The following is an 11,418-nucleotide window of genomic DNA, read 5'->3' on the forward strand; positions in this document are numbered from 1 at the left end:
GGAAGGGGCTACACACAAAGCCTAACATGTAAGTAGCCTGTGATGTTCTGTCATTTACCCTGGGAGTTGCTGGTCCAGGCTCATGGGTGCCAGTTTAGTCTTCCTCAGTGAAACAGGACAAGTGGGGTGAGAACAGGCTCCATTCACCGTCCTCGGTTAATTGCGTTCATTAAATGAGTTCTGTGTCGTGGGGACAATGGACACCACAGATTGCATTTTCCTCACCACTCAGGCAGGGAGAAGACCTGGAAATCACTTAAGGCCGCAAGAAAGCCAGGGCCATACCAATTATTTCAAAAATAGGAAAAGTCCTGTAAATACTAGTCAATGGACAGAGAACAAAACAATTCATATGCTAAAAAAATTGCATGGAAACCCATAATTACTTTAGGAGTTATGGTAATAAATTATTTATTAATGTAAATTATCTCACAGGCAAAGAACATAGAGGAAACTTGAGCGGAAGGATCATGCATTATGTATAAAAAGGAATTGTAAAAATATTATAGCAGCCCACCTTGTGCCACTCTAGTTCAGGTTTGTCAGCATTTTAATTATAAGCCTTTACGTTCAGGATTTAATTACTTGGCTGTTTAAGTCTCTCTGCACATAAAAGGGCTGTTCTCCGGGGCCCTCTCAGGGTAGATTTCCACAGAGAAACCAGGTGGCTGTGTTAAGCCGTGGGGGATTGAGAGATCACACTTGCAAATTTGGTCACTTTCGGTCTTTTAACTTGGCCACTGTTTGTCACCAGAAGTGTCTGTGGTCACACCTTGTGTGACGAAGCTGGCATCCGGGGCTAAATAAATGTTTTCCATGTCTTGGAGAAATGAATCAAATGCGTGACACAGAATGAAAGTGGGCAGTAAGAAAACCAGAGCTGTACAGGCCGTTTTTGTTCTCAGCCCTGCTGTCTGTCTGTCAACAATGGCCGTTCTGAACACAGTCATCGGCCCAGGCAGGGTCTCTCTCCTAGAGCAGACTGCTTATTAACTAGCATGGGCTAGCCTGAGGTTGGTCTGCATTACAAACAATCACAGCTGTATGCACTTGTATGTATGAACATATGTAGGATTTAAAACTTTATGATTTTAAATGGATATTATTGCTCTCATGTGTGATTTTTACATCTCTTTAAGACAGTACAAGATTTGTCTGCATAGGGTGCTTTCACTCCCTGGCTGGTTTCAGGAATCATGTTCAGATCGGAGTTGGCAGCAGAAGGAAGGGAGCCTGCTGGGCCCCTTCTCCTGTCGGCTGGGCTGACCTGGGCACGCAGGGGCTGTCTGTGGAGTTGCCAGAGCACAGGAATGGCTGCTGTACACTGTCTTTGGTGTGCCCTTCACTGAAAGACAATCGAGTTAGGAGACAGCCTGGCCCAACTCCAAGAACATGGCTGTGGGATTGCAGGTTAGGTGTAAGTCAGGGCTGTCCTGCCTGCAGATTGGTGTCCATAGGGGAACACGTGCCCTGCCTCCATGCGCTCTTTTTGGATAGTCCATGGTGAGGTTATACACAATTGCGTTTCCACACTTCAGCAAGAAGCCTGGAAGTTAATGACCAGTTACTACGCATCTATTGACAATTTCCTGAAGCGCCGTCCGTCCCCACTGCCAGTCCCTGGACTGTACAGCGTCATCCAGCCTTGCTGTGTGCAGGACTTAGAGGCCTGCCTGTTCACACACTCTGGACACACCCCGTCCGGGAAAGAATCTAAAAAAGATGGACCAACCTGACCTCCCCATCCCTTCAGAGCTTTTGCTGCCATGGCAAATACTAGCTTTCCCCTCCCTCCCTCTGCATTTGTCATTGCTCCTTGGGGGTGGAGTCAGAGATTGAAGCTAAAAGGGCCGTCACAGTTCATCTTGTAGAGGTGGGAGAAACTGGGGCTGTGCTCTGTTGTTGGTTTTATACCTTGGCAATCCCACATGGTGTCTTTTTGTGAAAGCGAAGACTTCTCAGAGGTGGTGGCAGCTTCCTTGGGCCATCTCCTCCCTGCTGGTGAGGTGAGGGCCCTGTTGGCCCCTTGAACTCTGATCTTGGTCCATACCAGCTTTGTCCGGGTCCCACGGGCGGCCTCAGATCTGGCCTGGTAAAGCGTCATCTCCAGCTAACCTAACTCCTTGTCCCTTGGAGGCTGTGTGAGGAACTTGTTGGCTTGTGTCACTCTGCAAACCACATACAGCCACGATTTTGTCATCCTTTGCAGCTGGAGGCCAGGGCCAGAGGCTGAGGCCTACGCAGGGAAGCCCAAGGACCTTTCCCCTTGACATAGCTCTGAGCTGACTCAAGAGGAGCCTGTGGGGCAGCGGCTCTGAGCTCCATTAAGGAACAGATGACACCATTGTGGGGAGCTCATGTCTTTGTCCTGCTCCCTCCCCATGTTCTTGTCATCAGAAGAATTTAGCAAAGCTACTTTAAAAAGAGCTTCTCATAAGAGTTTAGCGAAGCTTCTACCAAAAGATACCTCTGTTCTCTGAGTTTCCCATAGGAGAAGATAGAGTTGGTGAGCTTCTACCCAAATCAAGCAGCCCTGAGGCCAAGGTAGTACCACCCAGGGCCCAGGGCAGGGGAGAGGAACTCACTGTCAGCACTGTAGACAGGTGAGAAAAAATGCTGGAGTGAGTCAGTTTGGTGAATCTGGCTGGAAGCTTGCTCCCTGGGTGCCAAGGCTGTTGAATCTTGTGTCTTTGCACTATACTTAGAACGTACCATGCTCCAGAAACTGCACTCTGTGGCTCTATTGCTTTAAGAGAGCCTCTGAAACAGTGATGAAATCTCCGTGGACACGAAACGCTTCCATCTTTTGAGCATAAGAAGGCTTCTAGTCCCCCAAGAATCTGGGCCCCTGGAGATTCCCCCCCAAATCTAAGGACAGAAATGGAAACAAGAACACTTGAGGTCAAATGCTATTTGTGTTCCTCTGCTTGTTTGTTTTGCTTCGAGCTCGAGATCTGTGTGCACAGTGGTCTTGGATTTTCCTTAGAGGATGGCAGGACCAGGTTTTGTAAGCGAATGTGAGGAACTGAGTCTTTTCCTACACACATCTGGTATCCAGCCATGGCTTTCTTTGGAAGAGGCCCTGACCACAGAGTTCCTTTGTAAGGGAACCGGGGTTCACGCTTCCATCTGTAGGCAGTGTGTTAAGTTGCACATCATGGACTTGCTCTTGGGGAAGCCTCAAGCTTGTGATGCTGGATGTGGCAGAACAGGGGGAAGCTTTGGATGCTCCTGAAAGTTGAAGCAACTGGGATGACCTAGAGTGTGATTGGCCATCAAGCTCCACTTTGGTCACGACTGGTGGGGGGTGGTGTGGGGCTTCTGTTCAGAAGCTGGGTGCCCTCATAGGTCTCTGCCAGCTCTCCATCCAGGCCTGGCTGTGCCGCTGAGAAGGAAGGCCCTCCATGGCCTGTGAAGCATTGACTTCTAAGGACTCAAAAGGCCAAGTGATCCTACTCCATCATCTTCTTATAATTGTCCAATGTCAGAGCACAACAGTCCCCCTGCCCTCCCCACGGCCAGATTTTAGTGGTGTTTTATATTCATATTTGTAGAGAGCAGAATCCTCATCTGACCAGAAGCTTCTCAGTGGGGCTGGGCAGCCTGGGCAAGGCTGTCATTCTGCCATTCTGACAGGCCTTGTACAGCCTGTGGCCCAGAGCAGTGATTCTCAGTCTCTTTGGGACCTGGAGAGCTCATTAGAGTGCTGATCCCTGCTCCCAAGAAATTCTTATTTACCAGGTCAGGGTCAGGGCCAGGGTGACAGACAGAGAGCCAAGGAATCTGCTTTTGAATACCCTGTCCCCCATGGTCCTGTAGGTCATCCAGAAAGCTCATTTTGGGAAATCCTAGTGCAGCAAGTACAGATTCCCTTTCTAGCCTGAGTGCCCAAGAGTGGTATATACCCAGGTGCCGAAGACCAAACCTCATCTGCAGGCATGTTTCCAGTACGGCCATATTGCAATTATCATGGTGATGGTTGCTATTTCTGAGAGCCTGCTACAAGCCCTATACTGGGTCCCTGTTTTCTTCTCTCGGCAGTTCTGAGAGAATAAGGAACCTGCAGGGCTGAATTGGAACCCAGGGACACACCCTCTCTACCACATCAAGTGACTGTGCTCAGTGGGTTCCCCAGGGACATGGCCTTTGTCACTTTTGGAAGAGTTATAGTTGTTTGTGCAGAAGTGATATTGAATGGCGGGGTGGGGACTCCTGGTATCCTCTTCCCAGAGCCCTTCCAAGGCCCTTTGTGCAGTATGACGTTGGGCCCTAGCTCATGGGGCAGTTTGCCACTAAAAATTAGCTTCTATTCCTGTTTCTTTTGTCTGGTGACCTGACCCAACAAATTGCTTTCTGTTCCCTGAGCGAAGTGGGGAAGCACGAGGGCTAAACATAGCGCTGATTGTTTTTACTCTCTTATATTGTACTTCTGAGTGATAAAGATAGGAACAATCGCAGTTTTATCTGCACTGCAGACGGGACAAGTGGCCACCTGGCTGGTGTTGATACACAGTAGCAGTGCTTTGCATTCTCAAAGTGTGTCAGAAGTAACTCTGCCAACCAGAAGCAACCTAATTGCTTCAGTCTATGGCCTGGATGGTGTGGAGGGTTCAAGCTACCAGCTGTCTGGCTGTGCCAAGGACAAATGACAAGTAAGGCCAGATGAACACCACAGCCCGTTTGCAGCTTTTGCTAGTCTTTTTATCCCTCTCCACTGTGTACCGAGTGCTGTGCTAGTGTGCTCCAGGGCCCATAGCCTAGTAGAAGTAAACACGTAAGCAGATAAGTAAGGGTCAGTTAACATATGTGCCTTGTGAGTGCAAGCCTTGAACTTGCAGCTTTTCTGCCTCAGCATCACAAACGCTGGGACTATGGGCACGTGCCACCGTGCTTGACCTGATGAGGGGTTTTCAAGGGTGGTTTTGATTCTCTGTGATTCTTGCCTGGTTTCTGATCATAGGAAGTTGGGTGCCTGAGTGTGGAGGTGGCTGGGGAAATAGTAGAGGTGACGGACATAGATGCCAGTTTATATCCTTTCTAAGAGGCAGAGGACAACTGTCAAGGGGCCAGAGAACAGTGGATGGGGGTTTCACAAAAGTCCCCTAGAAGCAGTAAGGAGGAGTGAGGAGAGTGGAACCCCGGGGGCGTGGTGAAGCGCGAAGATCCCGGATGGCCACAGAAAGGAGTGACGCTGCCGCCAGACAAGGAAGATGGAGCGCCCGTGGTGATCTGGCCCCCCGGTTCCTCTTCTCATAATTTCCCTGCAGATGGGGAGAGTTCCAGGCCAGGGAAACAACAGTAGGACAGCAAGTGGTCTCCTGTGAGGGTGGGACCACCTCTTCTGGTGTCACTGGTCTCTTGGCCCTGGCTGAAACCCATCTGCCCCCTGCCACAGGCTCCATCTGGGGCCTTACTGCGCTGTGGCTGGGGTATCCTGCTCCCTTCCTCTCTCCGCCACACTCCTGGCACTGTGATGCCTTTGGGCCTTGTCCCCAGAGGGAAGCCGATGGCTGGCTACTTCCTGAAAACCCAAAGGAGGATGAGGTCTAGACTCTGGCCTCGCCTGGCTCACGTCCTCAGTTCAGTCATTGCACAGCCCTGTGGCTCAGTGGTCACAGACCTCCCCTGCTTGCCAGTACATCTTCCTCATGGAGGAGAGGCGAGAAAAACAAGAACAGGAAGATAGAAACCAACAAGCTACCTGCAGTCCACAGTGACACGATTTCTTCACTTGTAACAGTACGTAGGCTACTAGTGAGGACCCAGTCCTGAATGGTCATCGAATTTGCTGCCTCATGCATCATGTTATTTCTTGACAAGTTACTGAGCCAGTCCTCTACTCAAGGACATTTTTTATAGGTACAGTTTGGCTGTGACTTTTACCATCTTGACAAATACCATCCTACATAAATGGCCACTCTTAGGAAGCTTTCCTCTTTCTCTAACAGTTACGGCTTGTTCCATGCCAGTTTATTTCTCATCCAGTGCCATTTAATTATTTTCTTTAGCTGTACTGTGACTTGCTGATAATGCCAACTATTTTAGAAGATTGTGACTATTCAAAGAGAATGCTGCTCAACAAACACAACTTAGAAAAATATCCTTTTTGGTAATGTTTATCTTTGCAAAGAACTTATCAAACCCAGGAACAGGTGTCTGGAAGGGACAGGTCAGGGCCTGGGAAGATTCTGGGATGAGGAGAATTGGCTATTTTGTTCCTAACTGGCCTGCCTGAACTTATAGAGAATATTGCCTGCATTTGAAGCCTCTTAGGCTATGTTCCTTGTGTCCCTTGCTTAGGGTTCCAGTCCCTCAGACTCTGTTGCTTGCCCTTAGGAGGCTACTCATCTGGAAGGAGCATAATTTTCATCGCTGATCTGCCTTTTTATTTGCTCCCCACCCCCACCCCCCATCTGCATTTTGAATTGCCTTGATCCAGCAGCTGGTGGTTGTGATGTTAGTCTAGGGCAGGTCTTTTGGTCGCCTTTGGGATGTGGCCACTACAGCGGAGCTGGGTACCTCATCCCTCCTGCCTGGAGTGTGCAGCTCAGCTTTCTGATTCTGTAGCACTTGTTGCCTGATCCTTAAGCTCCTTGAGACAGAGCCAGTGTCAGACTGGCCTTGTGGCTCTCTTCAGCACTGTAGTATATTAGAGAATGGCCTTGGTCTCAGAGTAGGCTGGTTTCATTGTGGCCGTGTCAGCTATAGATCCTGGGACCGGGTACTCAGCTCACTCCAAGCCTCAGTCTCCCATCTGGGCCATGATGGTCTCTGCATGGAGGGTGCTGTATGGATTGCAGGGCTCAGTGGATTCTCAGCGAGTGATCCACACTCTGTGAGCAGCAGAATACGTTTAAAGACCTGCTGAATGTCACTTCAGACTTACGGCTATCCTCCTTCTAACTGCCCAACCCAAGCCACCTGTATGCACATAACTTAGGAATATACACAGATTAGAAAATACAGCATGCTAACATGTTGATTCCTGAGAGCATGCTGTAATTATTTACTTTTGCATTATAACTTAAATATAAGAGCCCTGCTAAGTTTATCTCTGCATCTCCTAAAATTCCCAGTATGGCCTCTGATTCCATAGTAGAGAAACAACAAATAGTTCTTGATTATTTTAGTAAGCTAAAAGTTCAAGGGCAGATGCAGCATTTCATAGTGGGGCTAGCTTATTTATTTGTGCATTCAAGTTCAGACCTGAATGTGTAAGTTTAAATTGTACCCTTAAGTCTGTGCAGCCCAAGACTTGTTCTTACGGATTTTAATTATTTTAAATATCATAAGTTTTAGCAAGAAGTCAGATGAAGCTAGGCATGGTGGCACATGCCTATAATCCTCATTACTCAGGAGGCGGAGATTTGGAGGATTATTTTTGAGGCCTTCTGGAAGCAGAAAGCTGGACCTCATGTAACCAGCAAGCTAAGTATAGTGATATGCATCTGTGATCCCACTCCTGGGTGGCACAGATAGAAGTGCAGTTAGAGTTGGGTCCTGGACAAAGAAAAAGATTAAAAAAAATCTAAACTAAATGTTCGTGAGTAAAGCTGAAGGGGAAAGTACCTGTCTAGCAAGCATGAGTTCAAATCCTAGCACCACACAAGGAAAAACAAAACAGAAGAGGTGAACACAAAGTGCTATAATTAGCAGATGTTGCTTATTGTTGAGCATTTTGGTGGAGGGCAAGTATGTCCATGAATATCCAGTTTCTGTTATCAGCAAGTGTTTTTTATTTTTTGGCCAGTCCTGGGCCTTGGACTCAGGGTCTGAGCACTGTCCCTGGCTTCTTTTTGCTCAAGGCTAGCACTCTGCCACTTGAGCCACAGCACCACTTCTGGCCATTTTCTGTATATGTGGTGCTGGGGAATCGAACCCAGGGCCTCATGTATATGAGGCAAGCACTCTTGCCACTAGGCCATATCCCCAGCCCCTCAGCAAATGTTTTAAAGGTAGAGTTGAGAAGGTGGCTTAGTTGGTAGTGCTCACCTAGCATGCATGAAGCCCTGCGGTTGATTCCTCAGTACCACAGAAACAGAAAAAGCCAGAAGTGGCGCTGTGGCTCAAGAGGTAGAGTGCTAGCCTTGGGCAAGAAGAAGCCAGGGACAGTACTCAGGCCCTGAGTTCAAGGACTGGAAAAAAAAAGGGGGTGGGGCGGGGAAGGTACTACATCTCCAGTCCTGTCCACTGTCCACAAAGCATCAGAGAACTGAGCAGGGACTTAGCAAACACGTGGCTCTCTGCCACTTGCAGGAAGATGTGAGAAAGATTTGGGGTAGAAAATGTTGTTCTGTGTTTTCCCAGGAGGCAGTGTAGTCCGTAGGGGAGGAAACCAAATTAGAAATTACAGGGGTGTATGTGAATCCCAGCCTCACTCTGCTTCCAGCTCAGCATGTTGGAAGTCACTCACTTCCACTCTCTGAGCCTCAGTTTCTCTTCTGTGAAATGAGGTTGAACTGGATCGTTCTAAGGGCCCTTTGAATTCTAAAGATCCCTTGTGACACAAAGGCTGTTGGTGTAGAAGTAGAGGGCTGTTGTGAGGGCCTCTAAAGTCTGATTTTCTTTTTGTCATTTATCCACCAGAAAATGACCGATGGCGAGATCTGGACAGGAAATGCCCTCTTCAGATTGACCAGCCGAGCGCCAGCATCTGGGAATGCCTGCCTGACAAGTGTCAGGACGGCTCCCTGTGGCACCGGGAGGCGGTGACTGCCTGTTCAGTGACCAGCCTGATCAAAGACCTTAGCATCAGTGACCACAATGGGAACCCCTCGGCACCCCCTAGCAAGCGCCAGTGCCGGTCACTGTCCTTCTCCGATGAGATGTCCAGCTGCCGGACGTCATGGCGGCCCTTGGGTTCCAAAGTCTGGACTCCTGTGGAGAAGAGACGGTGCTACAGCGGAGGCAGTGTCCAGCGCTACTCCAGCGGTGCCGGCACCATGCAGAGGAGCTCCAGTTTCAGCCTCCCTGCCCGGGCCAACGGGCTCTCCTCACCCTGCCATCAGGCTGGGCTACACCGCTTTGGGGGACCGTCCTGCCAAGGGCCACTGGGCTCAGCCCCCTGTGGCCAGGGGGGTGACACCTGGAGCCCAGAGCCGCACCCCACGGGAGGGGGCCGGCTAGACCTGCAGCGGTCTCTCTCCTGCACGCACGAGCAGTTTTCCTTCGCAGAGTACTGTCCACCCTCAGCCAACAGCACCCCTGCCTCAACGCCGGAGCTGGCGCGACGCTCCAGTGGGCTTGCCCGCAGCCGCTCCCAGCCGTGTGTCCTTAATGACAGGAAGGTCGGCGTGAAACGGCGGCGCCCCGACGAGGTGCAGGAGCAGAGGCCTTCCCTAGACCTCGCCAAGATGGCACAGGTGAGCACCCGGGGGCCTGGAGGGCATGCTGGGGTCACTGTTGTTTCTGGTCCATTTAGGTAAGTATAGGGCGTTCATTCCAGAAGCTCCCAGGAGCGGATTCATTTCCTTGTCTTAAAAACCCTATTCAGGGCTGGGAATATGGCCTAGTGACAAAGAGTGCTTGCCTCGTATACATGAGGCCCTGGGTTCAATTCCTCAGCACCACATATATAGAAAACGGCCAGAGGTGGCGCTGTGGCTCAAGTGGCAGAGTGCTAGCCTTGAGCAAAAAAGAAGCCAGGGACAGTGCTCAGGCCCTGAGTCCAAGGCCCAGGACTGGCCAAAAAAAAAAAACAAAAAAAAACCCTTTTCAAAGCTGCTCACACGGTCAGGTGCTTGCCTAACACGTTTGAGGTTCTAAGCTCCAGTACTGACAAACAAAAACTCTAGAACCCTATTTAAAGAAAAATGATTTCAAGGTTTTTTTTTCCTGTGGGTTTTGTTGTTTGTTTGTTTTTTTGCTTGTCCTGGGGGGCTTGAATTCGGGGCCTGGGGCACTGTCCCTGAGCTTCTTTTTGCTCAGGGCTAGTGGTCTACCACTTGAGTAACAGTTCTACTGGCTTTTTCCGTGATCAGTGGGAGATAAGAGACACAGACTCTTCTGCTCAGGCTGGCTTTGAACCACAATCCTCAGGTCTCAGTCTCCCGAGTAGCTAGGATGACAGGCACGAGCCATTGGCGCCCGTCTTCAAGTTGCTGTATCCAAGGTATCTGTTTCTCTCAATTTAAAATGAGACATGCTTTTTCCCCGTGAAGTACTGTGTTGGTGGTACTGGACAGACAGATGGGAGAAGCAGGCATGGGTGGGCAGTGACCCAACACCGATCTGCTCTTCACTGGAGCTCTGTCTTCAGGACCCACTGTGAGACGCACTGACAGTCTCGGTCACTTGGATTATGCTCATCAGGGCCCAGGTATTAACGAGTGTGAGAGAGCAGGATGGAGAGAGGAGCTTATTCTTTTATTACACTGTTGAAAATGTTAAACCACCAAGCAGCCGTGACCAGTGCCCTCTGTGACTGCCCACGATCACTTCAAGAAGAGCCTCTGGCATGTGCCCATGTCCTGCGGACTTCATCCTCTTTGCCTTGGAGCCCTGCCTTGTGCCCGCACTGATAGGTGTTGGTCTACAAGAGATGAACACGGTCATCAGGACAGTCTGCGCGTCTGAGGACGGGCTGCGTTTGGTTCTTGCCGGGGAAGCCTGAGGATGTGGGTGTGGTGGTGAGGCCCAGGGTGTAGGGCTGCTCTGGCGACCATTGGTGTCAGAATGGGTGGGCGGGCCTTGTGCCCATCTGGGAGTCTTTCTGTTACTTAGTGCTGTGGTGCAGCCATCATTTTTCTAGTCTTCTCTATATAGACGTGGGTTGTTGCTTGGTTTGGGGTGGATGGATACCTGCTTGCTGGTGAGGGGTGGTCTGTCTCAGAAGGCTTGGCTTTATTCTTCGGATCATGGGCAGACTCATGCTGTCTGCCCTACTGAAGATGAGCACAGCTGTCACTCTGCAAACCTCCCCCCCCCCCCCCCCGTCTTAGTTAGGCCTCTTTCTGCTCTGGAATGGAAACTTTTCTGTCTATGGAGCTTTCTCCTTGTCCGGAGTTCCTCTTTCAGCTTAGGGGCCCCTCCCACAGGAGGAGGCACAGAAGTCTCCAGGTTAGAGGATGACTGGCTCCAGAGTCCACACTTTCGGGTTCTGGTGAGAGCAGCTGGTGGACAAGCTGGTGATGTGCTTGCACCTCCTCAGTGGCCATGCATGGTTCCACTGAGGGAGGACCCCAGAGAAGTGGGAGACAGAGAACCTGCCTGCCTCCTGCCCTCTTTCTCCACCCTGGGTGTGTGCCTTTCTCCCTGTGTAGCGGACAGTTCTGACGTGAGTTTCTGGACGGTGGTTAAGTGCATGCCTTGGCCACCAAGAGAAAGCTTTTTCTTTCAGATGAATTTAAATCAGTAAAAAGTCTGGAAAGGTGATGGCTCTGAATGACTTCTGAAGCAAACTCAGAACCCTGGGTTCTG

General features: G+C 50.1%; 1 protein-coding gene across 6 annotated transcripts in view; it reads left to right on the forward strand.

The window, feature by feature from the left end:
• Fam53b (family with sequence similarity 53 member B) overlaps positions 1 to 11,418 on the forward strand; it is a 102,407-nt gene that overhangs the window by 45,621 nt on the left and 45,368 nt on the right. For all 6 annotated transcript variants that reach the window (XR_007209825.1, XM_048338063.1, XM_048338061.1 and 3 more), the window contains one exon: positions 8,587 to 9,362. Coding sequence is in view for 5 of the 6 variants with exons in the window: in XM_048338063.1 (XP_048194020.1) it covers positions 8,587 to 9,362 (776 nt within the window). In the remaining variant the exon portion in view is untranslated. The remainder of the gene's footprint in view (positions 1 to 8,586; positions 9,363 to 11,418) is intronic.

Source organism: Perognathus longimembris, chromosome 2 (assembly GCF_023159225.1).
Source record: "Perognathus longimembris pacificus isolate PPM17 chromosome 2, ASM2315922v1, whole genome shotgun sequence".
Taxonomy (NCBI): Eukaryota; Metazoa; Chordata; class Mammalia; order Rodentia; family Heteromyidae; genus Perognathus; species Perognathus longimembris.